Source organism: Pristiophorus japonicus, chromosome 15 (genome assembly GCF_044704955.1).
Source record: "Pristiophorus japonicus isolate sPriJap1 chromosome 15, sPriJap1.hap1, whole genome shotgun sequence".
Taxonomy (NCBI): Eukaryota; Metazoa; Chordata; class Chondrichthyes; family Pristiophoridae; genus Pristiophorus; species Pristiophorus japonicus.
The window spans coordinates 44,416,309-44,433,973 of NC_091991.1; the positions used below are offsets into that span (position 1 = coordinate 44,416,309).

Genomic DNA, 17,665 nt, shown 5'->3' on the forward strand with positions numbered 1-17,665 from the left:
ATGGCTTTGATCTTCCTAACATTTAGTTGGAGGAAATTTCTACTCATCAGTACTGGATGTCAAGACAAGCTGCATGACAAATCAGAGACAATCAAAAGACAATTTAAGATTTCACAATACATCGATGCAATTAATTCTGTTAAGGTGGCACACGTTTTAAGTTATTAAACTATTTTAAACCACTGTTAAGCCAACCTTGAAAATATTGTTCCCTCACTTCACACACAAAACAGAATGGTTTAAGGGAGATTACAAAACCCATGATCATCCATCTGTAAAGTATAACTGAGAATACTGTGGTAAAGAGCAGTAAAGTGACAATACACAAGCTCCTCAATTTTGAAAGTATCTATGTTTAATTTCAAGAATATGTTTCATCATGCAAAACGAAAAAGCATCTCGAGTTTCCCTGGTGGGAAAAAGAGGCTTAACAGAATCTTAAGAAAATTTATGGAGTGCAGAACTGTCACTCTATGCTGCTAACAAAAACAGAAGCTGAAAACAATGAATACTATATTCAATTTTTTTCGTTGAAAATGGAAACATCGTATAAAGTTCTAGCATCTGTAAATCATTGTACAAGGAAACTTAGAGAATACATTATGATAGTTTTCTAACCGCTTTAAAATATAGGAATTTGCCCAACAATATGTCGCTTTTTTGTCTCAGACAATATACTGCTAAACCAAGGTTGTAGTCGGGCAGATGTTGAGAATTTGTGCAAAATATCAGGACCTTGCTCACTGAATAGAGCTCAACAAAAATGAAACCATCAGTTTTTAATGCTTTTTATCCATCCATTTCAAAAAAACCTCTAGATGTTTCAAAGTAATAGTTTAGACAGAGGGACCTTTCTACAAAAGACTAATATTAAATACAAAAAATGTTACTATTGGTATTAGGAAAACATAGCTCAAGAAATGGATGGACGAAATTTAATTTATTGAAGACACGATAATTTTAAATTACATCAAGCTATGAGAGAACAAGTGAGGCTGCAGCTTTTTTAATCCCACAACAAATTTGCTGAACATAATCTTTCACTTCCATATTTCTAACCACGGTACCTAAAATTTACAAGTGTTTCCTTTCGTAATGGTTTTAAAAATAATTATGCAAAACATGATGCCAAACCTCATTTCATGGCTTTGACATCACAACACTGGAACCCTTGCTATCACAGCCTGGTAAAGCACTCTCTGCTTTAACTTTCATTAAAATATAAAAGCTGTCGCCACTGTTAGGTTAACTTCTTCTGAGTCCGTTCTTATTAAAGCAAAGTTGAAGATCATACAACTGTATCTAACCAATACCACTGCCTGCTTCATGTATTTATTAATTGTGGTGTAACCTTTCATGTTTGCGAACACACACATCAGATTTGCTGAATGTGAAAAGATGGAATACGAACAACAACTACACTTTAAAAAAAAATCTGGGACTGACTGAACTAGCAAGGTGGAAAATTCATGACCACTTAAGTATTACATTTTTGGATCTGTCATAAGAATATTTCAGGAAAGACTCAGAAAAGCAACACTTGAAAGTCATTACTTTTGAATTGCCTGATACTAAGACACAAATAAATAACATTTAACATTACAATAGAAACCTTACTTATGTTTATTAAATCTTTCAATGACCAATTTGCATTTTGGGATAATGTGCCCATTAGTCACTTCCCATAATAATTTTCAGAATGCCACAGCACAGCTGCAGACGTGTGATGACACAGAAATGCAACACTTTTCCATGTACAGTGCAAAATGACAAACATTTTATTACAATAGAAGGCTGTCTACCATATAGGCAGTACTTCTTAACTTTACAGGAATGAAAGCTCTAATTACTTTAATTTCCTCTATGTTATTTAAACTTGTTTATATATAGATTACTGTCTGTGGTATTTTAACAATTGTTATTTAAATGCGTTAACAACTTTGTTAAAGTAGTAGTTAGGCATATATGCAAACATGTTAATCAGTAAGCTGAGAGCTCACAGACCAAATTAAACTTATTAAATCACTGCATGTTTAAGGTAGCATTCTGTTGTTCAATATAACTTTTCACTCAGTCCTGTACCACTCCAAAAAATGACTCTGCTAAGTGACAGCTATGGCTGTCCCTAAATGTGGGAGAGATAGTGGAAGCTTAAAAAAAGTTGAAACATAATTTTTAATTTCAATGTCTGGCAGTTCACAAATATTATTTGAGCATTTCCTCTGGAACTGGAGTATTCTTTCACGTTCAAATGTCATTAGGCATATCTAGGGTGAAGGGAGAAGCAATTCACAAACCCAATGGGAAGGATTAAAAGATTTGACTAATTACAATAAAATAAATTACTTCAAAAGTATTTTGTTCTGGTATAAACAAAGTAGCTCAAGGGCAGCAATGAGATGTGATTTAACCTCACTTAAAATTCTGTTGCTCATGAATGATCTGATCAGCTTCAAGTATCAGTCATCATCAATCGTACCACCAGAGTGGCTTCATTTTCTTGAGCAAAGAGAACTTGGCTAACCACAATACTTAAATTGTCATATTAAATTGTCATATTACTTTTGATGTTGCCCAGTTATGTCACTAGATTGCTAGATGCTGCCACTATTAAATGGTGGATATTTCTTTGCTTGATGAGTAAGGGTGAATGTTAATTCTTGGCAGCTGGATGCTGCAGAAGATTTAGAACACTGCTTTGTTTTAAAGCTTGCAAATTTGAAATATCTTCTGCAATGACGGGAATGTTTGTTGTTTGGTTGTCAGCCACGGATTCACTCTCATAGTCGGACAGGGAGCAAAGCAGAGCATCATTTTCATAGGTAGGAAAGTAATACCTAAAGAGAGAAACAATAACTTTTAACCATGATATAATAAATTAACAACCATAGACAATATTGTATATGGCCCACAAAGTGTTGTATTGAGGAAAGTGTTGTACGTAAAGCCCACTTAGAAATAGTATTAGTGATAGTGTGTCACCACTGCAATTATACATTGTTAGTTGTTTTGTTCAGAGGTCGTCAAATACTTAACATAATAGAAAACCTAACAAGGCTTGAAATGCCCTGTTCAATCTAATATAGTTAACATGCATTCATTGTAGTGCTTATTCATTCAAAGAAATTGATGAACAACAAAAACCCCATAGAACTAGAACAACAGATTTAATTTAAAACTCGAGGTTCATTCTGATACAGCTAAGTCACTGGAGTATTCCTTCAACTTCAATATTCCGCAAGAATGGTGCCCTCACTCATTAACTAAAATAAGCTATTTTTGATCAGCTGGGTCTGACTTATGTGGAAAACCAACATTATGGTTAAAAGTCCACAAACAAAATTACTGAGAAAGCTCCAGTCTGTTAAACAAATATTCTAAAATTCTCAACGAATATACATTCTATTGAGAAATAAAAACTTCACGGGAAAAGTGATTCATTCATGGCTAACTAAAGAAGTTAAGAATTGTTTTGTATGAAGAGTCTAACTGGATACTGTGAGCTCAAAGTAAAGTGTGACCGTAGTCTTGTATTGCAGGTCTCCAGATTGCATCTCCAACCTGTGAGGCCTCCTTAAGTACCTGTGCTCCCAAGGGATTATGGGTTCCCTTGGGACTCCAGGGGATGAGCCCTCTGGTGGCTGTACAGGGTATATACAAGTTACATATATAATCAGAATAGTATTAGATTAAAGTCGGCTTCGAGTTCGCGAAGAATAGCAGTAAGCCTGAGGATTGGGACCAAAGGATGACCAAAAAATTGATAAAAAGGGAGAAAATAAAATGAGAGTAAACTAGCAAGAAATATAAAAACAGATTGTAAGAGCTTCTACAAGTATGTAAAAAGGGAGAGAGTAGCAAAAGTAAGCGTTGGTCCCTTATAGGCTGAGACAGGAGAAATTATAATGGGGAATAAGGAAATGGCAGGTACTTTAAACAAATATTATACATAAAACATGCCAAAAATAGTCGGGAACCAAGTGACGAATGAGTGAGGAAGCTAAAGTAATTAATGTCAGTAGAGAAAAAATACTTGAGAAACTAATGGGACTAAAAGCCGACAAATCCCCTGGACCTGATGGCCTGCATCCTAGGGTTCTAAATGAGGTGGCTGCAGAGACAGTGGATACATTAGTTGTGATTTTCTAAAATTCCTTCGGTTCCAGAACAGTCCCAGCCAATTGGATGGTAGCAAATGTAACCCCACTATTCAAGAAAGGAGGGAGAGAGAAAACAGAGAACTACAGACCAGTTAGCCTGACATCAGTTGTCAGGAAAATGCTGGAATCCATTATTAAGGAAGTGGTAACAGGGCAATTAGAAAATAATATGATTAGGCAGAGTCAATATGGTTTTCTGAAAGGGAAATCGTATTTATCAAATTTATTAGATTTTTTTGAGGATGTAACTAGTAGGGTAGATAAAGGGTGGATGTAATATATTTGGATTTCAAAAAGGCATTCGATAAGGTGCCACATAAGAGGTTGCTACACAAGATAAGGGCTCATGGGGTCAGGGTAATATATTAGCATGGGTAGAGGATTGATTAATGGATCGAAAACAAAGAGAAGGGATAAATGGGTAATTTTTCGGTTGGAGGGCTGTAACTAATGGGGTGCCACAAGAATTAGTGCTTGGGCCTCAGCTATTTACAATTTTTATTAATGAATTAGGTGAAGGGACAGAGTACAATGTATCCAAGTTTGCTGACGATACAAAGCTGTGAGGACGACAAAAAGAGCCAGCAAAAGGATGTGGACAGGTTAAGTGAGTGGGCGGTAAGGTGGCAGATGGAGTATAATGTCAGGAAATGTGAGGTTATTCACTTTGGTAGGAAGAATAAAAAAAACAGAATATTTGTTAAATGGTGAGAAACTATTAAATGTTGGTGTTCGGAGGTGTCCTCATACAGGAAACACAGAAAGTTAGCATGAAGGTACACCAAGCAATTTGGAAGGCAAATGCATGTTGGCCTTTATTGCAAGGGGGTTGGAGTGCAAAAGTAAGCAAGTCTTACCACAATTGTACAGTGCTTTGGTGAAACCACATCTGGAGTACTGTGCACTGTTTTGGGCTCCTTATCTGAGGAAGGACATACTTGCCTTAAAGGCAGTGCAACTAAGGTTCACTAGATTGATCCCTGGGATGAGAGGGTTCTCCAATGAGGAGATTTTGAGTACATTGAGCCTATACTCTCCAGAGTTTAAAAGAATGGGAGGTGATCTCATTGAAACATACAAAATTCTAAGGGGGATTGACAGGGTAGATGCTGAGAGGTTGTTTCCCCTGGCTGGAGAGTCGAGAAATTGGGGCATGCATAGTCCCAGGATACAGGGGCAGTCATTTAAAACTGAAATGAAGAGAAATTTCTTCATTCAGAGGGTTGGGAATCTTTGGAATTCTCTATCCCTATGTTCAAGGCTGAAATAGACAGATTTTTGGACTCTTGGGGAAATCATGCGATATGGGAATCGGGTGGGAAAGTGGAGTTGAGGGCGAAGATCAGCCATGATCTTACTGAATGGTGGAGCAAGCTCAAGGGGTCGTATAGCCTACTCATGCTTCTTTTTCTTATGTTATGTGGAACAGTCCCAAATGCTTTCATGAAATCTTGATAGGTAACATCCGCTGCATCACCGTTATCCGGCAGATCTGTAAACTTCCTATCGAACTCTAATACATTGGTCAGACATGACTTGCCCCTTCTGTATCATGTTGACTCTCGAATTCAAATCCTGACCTTCCAGATAATCCTTCATGCTCACTATCCCTTATCAAAGTCTCAAATACTTTCCTCAAGGGTCACAGCTCTGTCTGTAATTTCAATCTTCATAACGTGTAGAATTTTATACACCTTTTCTTTCCCCTAATGCCTTCCATTACTTCCCCTTTCATCCCTGTTTTTAAATCTCATTTAGTACTCTTCTTGCTTCTGGGATAAATTGTGCTGTCATTTAAAACTAATTGGATAGCTCTTTCAAAGAGCCGGCACAGGTACAATGGGTTGAATGGCCTCCTTATACAGAATTTCATTCCCTCAAGTCTGTTCACCTGAAATTAAATTATCTTCCATTTCCTTACTTCAGCCTTAAATTTACAACTAGATCTGAAATGTTCTATTACTTCAATTTGGTTTACTACTCTATTCTCAATAGGAGAAAATACAATATTGCCTTCCCCAAGAGTAGTTATGTGGGCTGGGGGTTGGGCAAGTACCCAGTGCAGTAGTCAGGGACGGATGTGGCAATCACTACTATTTCTAATTCACATTAATAATTTGGATTCAGAAGTTCATTGCACACTGGTCAAATTAGCTATTGTGCCAAACTAGAAAGAACAATTGAATTTGTGGAAAGAATTCAAGACCACAAAATGAGTTAGTGGAACAATGACAGGTGAAATGTTATATGGATATGTAAAATGCTGCAGATAGGAAGTAAATTAATGGTGTAAATATTCCATGAATGGTGACAAAATAATTAAGGATGACGTTAAAAGATCTCCGGAGGCTCGAGTAGATTCAATCTCAACATGTCCAATCACTGAGGAGCAGCAATAAACAACTCAAATTGATTTCTGAACGAGAAAACAGTAGAAATCAAGTTGAAGAGTGCTGTGCTCAGACTGTCTAGTGCTCTGGTCAGACCGCACCTCGAATACCATATACAGTTCTGGCCACCGAGACATTCAAGCCTTGATTGGGTTCAGAAAATAGCCACGAGACTGTTCCTTTAGCATCACATAACTGAATGAAAGGGAGCGACGGGAGAAACTTGTGCTTTTCAGCCCCGAGAGGATGTGACTGGAGGTGACTTACAGAAGTATACAAGATAAAGAGATTACAAACGTAAACCAGGAATGGTCCTTCACACTGAAACTGGGATAAAAGTGCACAAGATCAAACCAATAAAAGGACTGATGCCAGGATGTTCTTCTTCATATGAAGAGTTAGCAATATATGGAACATATTTTCGAGTGGGGTGGTGGAGCTGAAAAACCTACAATAATTTAATATTTTGTTTGGAGCACAGAAGATCTCCTTTTAAGATGGATGAAATAATGTGGACCTCATGGTCTATTCTTAATTGTTGCTTTGTTACCACTATAAGCAAGCACATTAGCATATATCATTTAAAACTTAGCATATTTTTTCTTTTTGTTTGAAGAGAATACTATAGTCAAGAATATTTTCATTATTAGTTAACATTAATTTTTATTTTATTATTTGCTCTCAGGATATAGGAGACATAAAAGGCCACATTTGTTGCCCATTTATAGTTGCCCCACAAAGATGGTAGTGAGCCTTCTCCTTGAACCGCTGCAGTCCTTGTGGTGATGGTTCTCCTACAATTATATCAAGTAAGGGATTCCAGGATACTGACCCAGTGACAATGAATAATAAATAAGTACATTGAAAAGATAACGGAAAATTTCTGCAGCGTTAACAGTATTGGTAAATAATTAAACAATTTGAATTTAACACTTACTGTGGCTGATCCCAGGCAGACCTGTCTAGCAGTGACATAATGTGGTTTGTTTCAGTCATATGACTTACAACTTCTGCTTTGGATCTAAACGTCTCCCCACACTTGTTGCACCGGCACTGGTGAATTTCTCTTCTAATAAAGTTTACTAACTTGACCTGCTGGTAGAAGTTCAAACCTGTGGAAAGTGAAAAAAATGGACTTATTTGTCCAGCACATTCAGGATAAAATATATTCCAGCTCCAAAACATACCTACTGTCCATAGAATGTTACAATGCAGCTCAAATTAACAATAAACATCATGTGAAAATGCAGAGAACTGTTGGTATCCTGGAGAAATTCTCAGAAGGGGATGATTGGGAGGCCTTCGTGGAGCGACTCAATCAATACTTCGTGGCCAACGAGCTGGAAGGGGATGAGAACGTTGCCAAACGAAGGGCGATCCACCTCACTGTATGTGGGGCAACAACCTATGGCCTCATGAAGAATCTTCTCGCTCCGGTGAAACCAACAACCAAATCGTATGAGGAACTGTGTACGCTGGTCCGGGAGCACCTAAATCCAAAGGAAAACATTCCGATGGCAAGGTATCGATTTTACACGTGTCAATGGTCTGAAGGCCAGGAAGTGGCGAGCTATGTCGCTGAACTAAGGCGCCTTGCAGGACATTGCAAATTCGATGGATTACTTGAGCAAATGCGAAGAGACTTCTTTGTGCTTGGCATTGGCCATGAGGTTATCCTCCGCAAACTATTGACTGTTGAAACACCAAACCTGAGCAAAGCCATAACGATAGCCCAGGCATTTATGTCCACCAGCGATAACACGAAACAAATTTTGCAGCATAAAGAGGTTTCGGCAAGTACTGTACACAAAGTAACGTCGTTTTCAGGCAGGAATGCATATGGCAGAACGTACATGCTTGCAGCTGCACGACCTCAGATGACCCAGAATCCGCCATCAAACGTTAATGCGAGGCAGTTAACACCTTGTTGGCGCTGCGGAGGTGATCATCGAGCCCATCAATGCCGCTTTAAACACTATGTGTGCAAAGGCTGTGGAACAATGGGACGCCTCCAGCGAATGTGCAGACGAGCTGCAAACCCTGCAAACCACCAAGTTGCAGAGGAGGATCGATCCATGGCGGATGAGGCTGAACCAGAGACTCGAACCGAGGAGGCAGAAGTGTACGGGGTACACACCTTCACCACGAAATGTCCTCCGATCATGCGAAAAGTCGAATTCCAGTATCCATGGAACTGGACACGGGTGCGAGTCAGTCCATCATGAGCAAAAAGTCCTTCGACAGGCTGTGGTGCAACAAGGCACACAGGTCCAAACTTAGCCCCATTCATACCAAGCTAAGAACTTACACCAAAGAGCTGATCCCTGTTTTTGGCAGCGCAGCAGTAAAAGTCTCCTATGATGGAGCAGTGCACGAACTCCCGCTATGGATCGTGCCAGGGGATGGCCCCACACTGCTCGGCAGAAGCTGGCTGGAAAAAATCTGCTGGAACTTGAACGACATCAGAGCGCTTTTGTCCGTCGACGCCGCCTCATGTGCCCAGGTTCTGAGCAAGTTCCCGTTGATATTTGAGCCAGGCATTGGAAGTTTCTCGGGGGCGAAGGTGCAGATCCACTTGGTTCCCGGTACACGACCCATCCACCACAAGGCACAGGCGGTGCCATATATGATGCGAGAGTAAGTGGAAATTGAGCTGGACAGGCTGCAACGAGAAGGCATCATCACGCCGGTGGAGTTCAACGAGTGGGCCAGTCCAATTGTTCCAGTTCTCAAAGGCGATGGCATGGTCAGAATTTGTGGGGACTATAAAGTAACGATTAACCGTTTTTCATTGCAGGACCAAGGTAGACAACCTATTTGCGAGCCTGGCTGGAGGAAAGACGTTCACCAAGTTGGACCTGACCTTGGCCGACAAGATGCAGGAACTGGCGGAATCTTCGAAAGGCCTCACCTGCATCAACATGCACAAAGGTCTGTTCATCTACAATAGATGCCCGTTTGGGATTCGATTGGCCGCGGCAATCTTTCAAAGGAACATGGAGAGCCTGCTAAAGTCAGTTCCGCGCAACATAGTTTTCCAGGATGACATACTGGTCACAGGTCCCGACACCATCGAACATTTGCAGAACCTGGAAGAGATTCTAAGTCGGCTAGATAGCGTGGGGTTCAGGTTGAAACGCTCGAAGTATGTTTTCCTGGCGCCTGAGGTCGAGTTCTTCGGGAGAAGAATCACGGCAGATGGCATCAGACCCACGATGCCAAGACGGAGGTCATCAAGAACGCGCCAAGACCACAGACCATGATGGAGCTGCGATCGTTCCTGGGACTCAACTATTTTGGTAATTTCCTACCCGGGTTAAGCACCTTGCTAGAACCCCTACATGTGCTGCTATGTAAGGGAGATGACTGGGGGAAATCACAAGAGGCTGTTTTTGAGAAATCTGTTATGTTCCAACAAACTGCTTGTACTGTATAACCTAATGCTAGCTTGTGATGCGTCTCCGTACCGGGTCGGGTGTGTGTTACAACAAGCAAACGAATCGGGAACATTGCAACCGGCTGCCTATGCATTCAGGAGTTTGTCCAAGGCCGAAAGGGCCTACAGCATGATTGAAAAAGAAGCTCTGGCATGTGTTTATAGGGTGAAAGAAATGCACCAGTATCTGTTTGGTCTCAAGTTTGAGTTAGAAACTAACCACAAGCCGCTCCTATTGCTATTCTCAGAGAGCAAAGGGATTAATACCAATGCCTCTGCCCGCATCCAAAGAAGGGCGCTTACGCTGTCTACGTCATATAACTATGTAATCCGCCACAGACCAGGCAGAGAACTGCGCTGATGCTCTCAGTCGGCTACCATTGCCCACCACCAGGGTGGAAATGGCACAGCCTGCAGACTTGCTCTTGGTGATGGATGCATTTGAAAATTCTAGGCAAAATGTTCTTGGTTGTTGTGGATGCTTATTCAAAATGGATTGTGTGTGTAATAATGTCTGTAAGCACGTCCACTGCCACCATCGAAAGCCTACGAGCCATGTTCGTCACGCATGGCTTGCCTGATGTCCTCGTCAGTGACAGTGGGCCGTGATTCACCAGTGCTGAATTCAAGGAATTCATGACCCGCAATGGGATCAAGCACGTTACATCTGCCCCGTTCAAGCCCGTATCCAATGGGCAGTCCAAACCATCAAGCAAAGCTTGAAACGTGTCTCGGAAGGCTCCCTACAGACCCGCCTGTCCCGAGTCCTGCTCAGCTACCGCACCAGACCCCACTCGCTCACCAGGGATCCCCCAGCCAAGCTGCTCATGAAAAGAGCGCTCAAAACAAGGCTCTCACTTGTCCACCCTGATCATGTCGAGGGCAGGTGGCGTCAACAAAACATGTACCATGATTGCGTAAACTTGTCACGTGATATTGAAGTCAATGACCCTGTATTTGGACTCAACTATGGACATGGTCCCAAATGGCTTGCTGGCACCGTCATAGCCAAAGAAGGGAGTAGGGTGTTTCAGGTCAAACTTGCTAATGGACTAACTTGCAGAAAGCATTTGGACCAAACCAAACTGCAATTCATAAACAGCCACGAGCAACCGGAAGAGGACACCACCAACTTCGACCCTCCAACACACACACAAGTGGCAACTGACATCACGGTCGACCACGAAGCTGTACTCACCATCCCCAGCAGCCCAGCAAGGCCAGCTGCCCAACGAAGAACCAACCAACTCACCCACACCTGCATTTGTACCGAGACGATCGACAAGGGAGTGAAAAGCCCCAGATCGTCTCACCCTGTAAATAATTGTACTATTGACTTTGGGAGGGAGTGATGTTATGTATGCAACCCTAGGTAACCTGTACCACACCGCTACCAGAGGGCATACCTGTTGGGAGTCCCAAGGGATCCCAGCATCCCTTGGGAGCATTGTATATAAGCAGGCCTCCCATGCTGTCCCAACACTCTGGAGTTTGAATAAAGGAGCTAAGGTCACACTTACTCATGTCTACAGTACTCAGTTACATTACATTATTATAAGCATAACACTTATGTCCCATATTTCAACAAGTTTCATCACTGTACCACTCCAATGTCAGTAAATCAATAGCAGAAAATATCACCATGATGAAATTGAGAATACTGTGTGTAAATATAATGGATTAAAAAAAATACGCATACCCATTTCAGACTTCAATTTCAGAAGGTCAAAGCGATGAGCCACCTACAAAACAGGACAGATAGTTTAAAGTCAAAGAACATAAATAACAACAACAGCAGTAGGTGAGAATGGAAATATTTTCAGATTAAAAAAGCATCAATAAGGCACCCTAATAAAATTCCAAATACATTTACTAAGTTAAATGTGAATCTGTGTGATTGCCAAAACAAATCATCGTTATCCAGTCTGCAGTTTTGTTATTATATTTAGTCATCTGTACAACATAATGTATAATTATACAAACAGTTGGGATATTTTCAGACTAGCAGTTTATGAACTCTTGAGTTAACCATGACAGTTGAATATATTTGCAGGTCAGATGTATGTATTTTACAACAACTAATCAAAATATACTTATTTAGGTTATAGGGTTCAAAAGTTAGATTCTAACTTAACAGCTAATTTTTACTTTGTTCTGATTTCTTAAACCCAAAATGTTGGATAATAGAGAGTTTACAAAGGGTAGGAGGAATGGTGAAGTAACTTCTATTTTAGGATCATAAATAATGATAGAACAAATCATTAATTCAACTTTTTGAGATGCTATTTTATACATTTAAGCAGTTAATTTTTAGAAACATAATTGAGATGTTATGTTCGTAACTAACATATTACCAGTTCATTGAAAATTCCCTGCAATTATGCTGCACAAAATTCCTACTACCTTAAATTAAGCACATTTTTAAGTTCACAAAATAAAGAATGATTCTTCATATTTACATTTCAAAAGCTAAATGGTGCAACTGAGGTATATTTTTGGGGTATTTTAATTGAAGTGCCTAGCTGATTTTACTGCAGAGATGATCCAGAGTTTATTAAATGTACTGAGATGTGGATGCTGCAGCCATGCTCTTGATAACATTTAAAATGTAATATCTGGGAGCACGGTTCTCTCTGAATGTGTAACAGCAATCCTTCAGGACCTTGTTCAATGAGATTCCAAATTTAGTGCTAATTTATGGACAGATGTTATGGTGTGGTTTGAAGTGTAGTAGTAATTAGGTTGAAACTGCACAAGCTCATTTAGCAACACCCTTACAACTATCGGTGAAGACAAAGGTCTCAGCTGGACTTAAACCTAGGACTGAGCGATAAAAGAACATAGCCCACAATCCTACGAATTCCCTCCTCTCTTCCCTTCCTCCCAATCAGCTAGCTGCTTTTAATATCTTCACAGCATCAATATTAAAATTAATTATTTTATTTTTTAACTGTTCTTACAAAATATTACATGACAATACTGATGTATATAAATTATTTCAAAATTCACAGTAGGGACAAAATTTAATTGATGTTAACTAATACACAACATGTTAAACTAACAATTACCAGCTTTCTTTAACCATATTTTATTCCCTTTTCATTGATTTTCTTTTTATGACTTTTCTCCAGTTTTCTAAGTTGCCGTGTATTTTTTCCGTAGATATGTCATTCAGCTTCATGATTGCAAGGTACAGCACTTAACACTCTTGTTCAGGGTGGTCCTGGGACAGGAGGATAGGTGGATGAGGATACATGGTGGGGTCTGCCCATGCTGATTGTTTCTTTTATGCCTTTGTCGGATGTTTCGATGGGGCGGGGGGAAGCTCCAGCAGAGCAGCACTTCCACTCACCCCTCGTATCCAACCAACTCGGACCCATTTTCCTGGATTGGGGTTCATTCCATATGCATGGTGGGCTCCTGGTCGGATTCTGCCACAAGGCCCTCTTCTTTCATCAGGAGAATGTGGTGTCTGTACCACCACTTCCCAGGGTCTATTGTCACCTTGGACATGGCAGCCCCAGAAAGCGAAACAAGTGGGGTGGACAGAAGCAAATCTGCCAGGGATCTGGGCCCTGCCTTCCTTAGCATATGTGTGGAAGGCAAGGAGTAGTCAGTGGCGGTTCCTACAAGATGGAAATCTCGTTCGGGTCAACGAGGCGGTTGATGATCTCACTGTCCAATTTTACCGTAATTTTTCACCATGATCCTATACAATTTTAGGTGGGATCTTGGAAGAGAACTTTCCCTTATCTGCCACTCCAATGTCACTTTTAATGAAGTATGTTAGATTAAATGGCCTAGGAGCAAGTTGCCTGGCACCCTTTCAGACAGAAATGGCGTGTGGCAGAGAAGAAAAAGAGACAAATAAAAAATACCATTAAAAATGATCAATTTATACGTACAATAAAAGTTGCTAGTTAACCGGGTGAGATACACAAATGTTTCACCTAACTCAACTCACGGAAGGTAGGAATAATTAAAGCTGAAAAAGTTGTCAGTTAAAGGAATACAGTAGCCCATTTTCACAACATTAATTGAACTGTAGTTAGATGAAACGACCATTGCACATTTATATAAGCTCTTACACCCCAAAAACGTTGATTTGATTGAGACAGATGTTTAGCTGTTGCTGTCATCAAGGGAATGTAATAAAATCCTGTAGGTAACTGTGTTGCTTTCAATTAAATATAAATATGAAGGCATATATTTCTTAACGATGTTTTGTTTGGTGACTGTTTATCACATAAATTACACACTAATATTTTTTTTACCTTCATGTGAAGTTGCAGTTTTTCAGTTGTATCTTTTGCCTTCTCACAGAAGAGACAAACAGCACAAATTGGATGACCTTGCCAATCAGACCAATCGCTGTAAATAGAACATAAAAATGAAGCGACAGAAAAAGACAACGTACATGTACAGACTAAGGCAGCCCAATGGTGCTTCTATTAGAACTAACAAAATACTATAATAGTAGGCCCAATACAAAACATTCACTAGTTACATTAATTTATCCAGCTTCTGTGGTCCAATAAATAGTGAAATGCACCCCAAGAATCTATTTTTACTTTTGAACACTCATCCACTTTCATGTTTTTCATTGTTGGGTGAAACAAAAATCAAAATCCACAGATAAACAATACAAGAGTTTAAAGAAACTGCAAATCGGTCATGTCACTGTTGATTCTGTCAAAGCTTATGGAGAGCAGCCTGAAAAAGATTTTGCAATATTTTAACTATAATAAACTGGTTGCCAATTTGGCTTCAGAACAAATCAACAAACAGGTAACTTGACTTAATTTCATTATCCAGAAATCGAACAATTTTGCTGCTGACAAGCACATAGCCAGAAAAAACAGCCTTTGACATTTTATAACCTTTGATTGGGTATCATTATTTCAGGTTCACTGACAAGCAGGCCTCTTGTGACATATTTAGTGAGCTACTGAATGAGAAAGAGGGCTTCTTGACAAAAAAAAGTCATGACAGTTTCTTTTCATGCACCCATCTACTCCTCCCTCACCCAAAAGGTGTTATTTTCTCTACACTATGCACCAACTGCAACCAAGAAACCTGATCCCACTTCTCCACCAATGCTTATCTTGAGCCAGCCACTCGGAATTGAGGGATCAGCTCATTTTTAATTCTCCCTCCAATCTTTACCCTTGTGTCATCTTGGAGCCTCCCAACAACATAATGACTGACAAGTAGTGGAGTAGTCATGATACTGGACAAGCAACCCAGAGATAATGAATTCAAATCCCATGGCAAATTGTGAAACTGAATTAAATAAATCTGATAATTTGTGCACCAGCATCAGTAACCATTAAAACCTCGATATTGTCATTGAAAACCCAACTGCTTCACTAGCATCCTTCAGGGAAGGGAGCCTGACGCTCCTAAACGATCTGGCCTGCAAGTGACTTCGGTCCCGAATATGGTGGCTCTTGATTACTACTGAAGTGGCCTAGCAAGTCACTCATTTGTAATGTGATAAGAGGTGTTCCCCAGATGACTTTGATGAAGGACTAGATAGTTGCACATCCAAGTTTGCAGATGACACAAAGTTAGGAGGCACAATAAGTTGTGTGGATGGGAGAACATTACAAATGGGCAGATAGAGTAAATGAGTGAGCAAAACTATGGCAGATGGAGTTCAATATGCAGAAATGTGAGGTCACCTACTTTGGATCGAAGAAAGACAAATCGGAGTATTTTCTTAATGGTGAGAGATTGGAGCTGTGGAGAAGCAAAGGGATTTAGGTGTCCATGCACACAAATCACTAAAAACTAGTGCTCTGGTACAAAAATAGAGTGCTGGCTTTTATATCAAGGGGGTTGGAATTTAAAAATGAGGAAGTGATGCTTCAGTTGTGCAGAGCCTTGGAGCACTGTATTCAGTTTTGGGCACTGAACCTCAGGAAGGATATAGCGGCCGTGAAAGGGGTACAATCTGATTCACCAGAATTGTACTAGGCCTTAAAGGGTTAAAATATTAGGACAGGTTGCATAAACTTGCTTTATTTTCCCTTGAGTGTAGAAGGTTGAGGGGTGATCTAATTGAGGTGTTTAAAATGATAAAGTGATTTGATAGGGTACATATAGAGAAAAAATTTCCTCTGGTGGGAGAATCTAGAATAAGAGAGCAGAAGCTTAAAATTAGAGTTCGGCCATATAAGAGTGAAATCAGGAAGCACTTTTTCACAAAAAGGTAGTGGAAATCGAGAACTCACTGCCCAAAGGGCTGCGGGTTCTGGATCAACTGAAATTTTTAAGATTGAGATCGACAAATTTTTATTGGGCAACAATCCTAAGGGATATGAATCAAAGGTGAATAAATGAAGTGGAGGTACAGATAACACATAATCTAATCGAATGTTGGAACAGGCTCATGGGGCCGAATGGGCTCTTCTTGTTCCTAACAAGCCGGGCAACCAACCATGGTTCAATGTGGTGCAGCAGGGTGCCAGGCATACCTTCAAATGAAGTCTCAATCTACTGAAGTTACCATACAGCCACCTGCGCACTGAACACCAAAAGGAGGGTATAGACAAAGCTAAGCAGTTCCACAGCCAATGGATCAGATAAAAACCCAATAGCCTTGCCACATGCAGTTGAGAATCGTGGTGGAGAGCCAGACAATTAACAGGAGAAGATTGCATGAACATCCCTATCCACATCCATGGTGCAGCCAAACACACAGTGCTAGAGACAAAGCTCAAGTGTTTGCAAGTATAGAAACATAGAAATTAGGTGCAGGAGTCGGCCATTTGGCCCTTCGAGCCTGTACCACCATTCAATAAGATCATGGCTGATCATTCAACCTCAGTACCCCTTTCCTGCTTTCTGTCCATACCCCTTGATCCCTTTAGCCGTAAGGGCCATATCGAAGTCCCTTTTGAATATATCTAACGAACTGGCCTCAACAACTTTCTCCGGTAGAGAATTCCACAGGTTAACAACTTTGAGTGAGAATTCCTCATCTTGGTCCTAAATGGCTTAGCCCTTATCCTAAGACTGTGACCCCTGATTCTGGACTTCCCCAGCATCGGGAACATTCTTCCTGCCTCTAACCTGTCCAATCCCGTCAGAATTTTATATGTTTCTGTGAGATCCCCTCTCATTCTTCTAAACTCCAGTGAATACAAGCTCAGTCGATTCAGTCTCTCCTCAAATGTCAGTCCTGCCATCCCAGGAATCAGTCTGGTGAACCTTCGCTGCATTCCCTCAAAAGCAAGAATGTCCTTCCTCAGATTAGGAGACCAAAACTGAACACAATATTCCAGGTGTGGCCTCAACAAGACCCTGTACAACTGCAGTAAGACCTCCCTGCTCCTATACTCAAATCCTCTAGCTATGAAGGCCAACATACCATTTGCCTTCTTCACCACCTGCTGTACCTGCTTGCCAACTTTCAGTGACTGATGTACCAGTCAGCAAAAAGTGGATGGTTCTTGGCATCTGAAGTCCCACCCCTTTTGGATATCAGTGTATAGCCAATTCGGTTTATTCCCTACAACATGATGAATTGGCTAAGTGCATTAGGCAGTGTAAAGTATGGGGTCTGAAAATATCCCAGCTGTAGTGCCACTCCCTTCATCAAGCTGTGCCAGTACAGCTATGAGACTGTCATCGACCTGACAATGTGAAAAATTTCCCAGGTATATCCTACCAAC

At 40.5% G+C, this 17,665-nt stretch overlaps 1 protein-coding gene across 2 annotated transcripts in view; it reads right to left on the reverse strand.

Moving 5' to 3' along the window:
* Window positions 1-333: 333 nt before the first annotated feature.
* znf277 (zinc finger protein 277) overlaps window positions 334-17,665 on the reverse strand; it is a 92,547-nt gene continuing 75,215 nt past the window's right edge. For both annotated transcript variants that reach the window (XM_070900386.1, XM_070900387.1), the window contains exons 9-12: window positions 14,261-14,357; window positions 11,686-11,728; window positions 7,488-7,662; window positions 334-2,837 (exon numbers count right to left, since the gene is read on the reverse strand). In XM_070900386.1, the coding sequence (XP_070756487.1) occupies window positions 2,654-2,837; window positions 7,488-7,662; window positions 11,686-11,728; window positions 14,261-14,357 (499 nt within the window). In that variant the 3' untranslated portion in view covers window positions 334-2,653. The remainder of the gene's footprint in view (window positions 2,838-7,487; window positions 7,663-11,685; window positions 11,729-14,260; window positions 14,358-17,665) is intronic.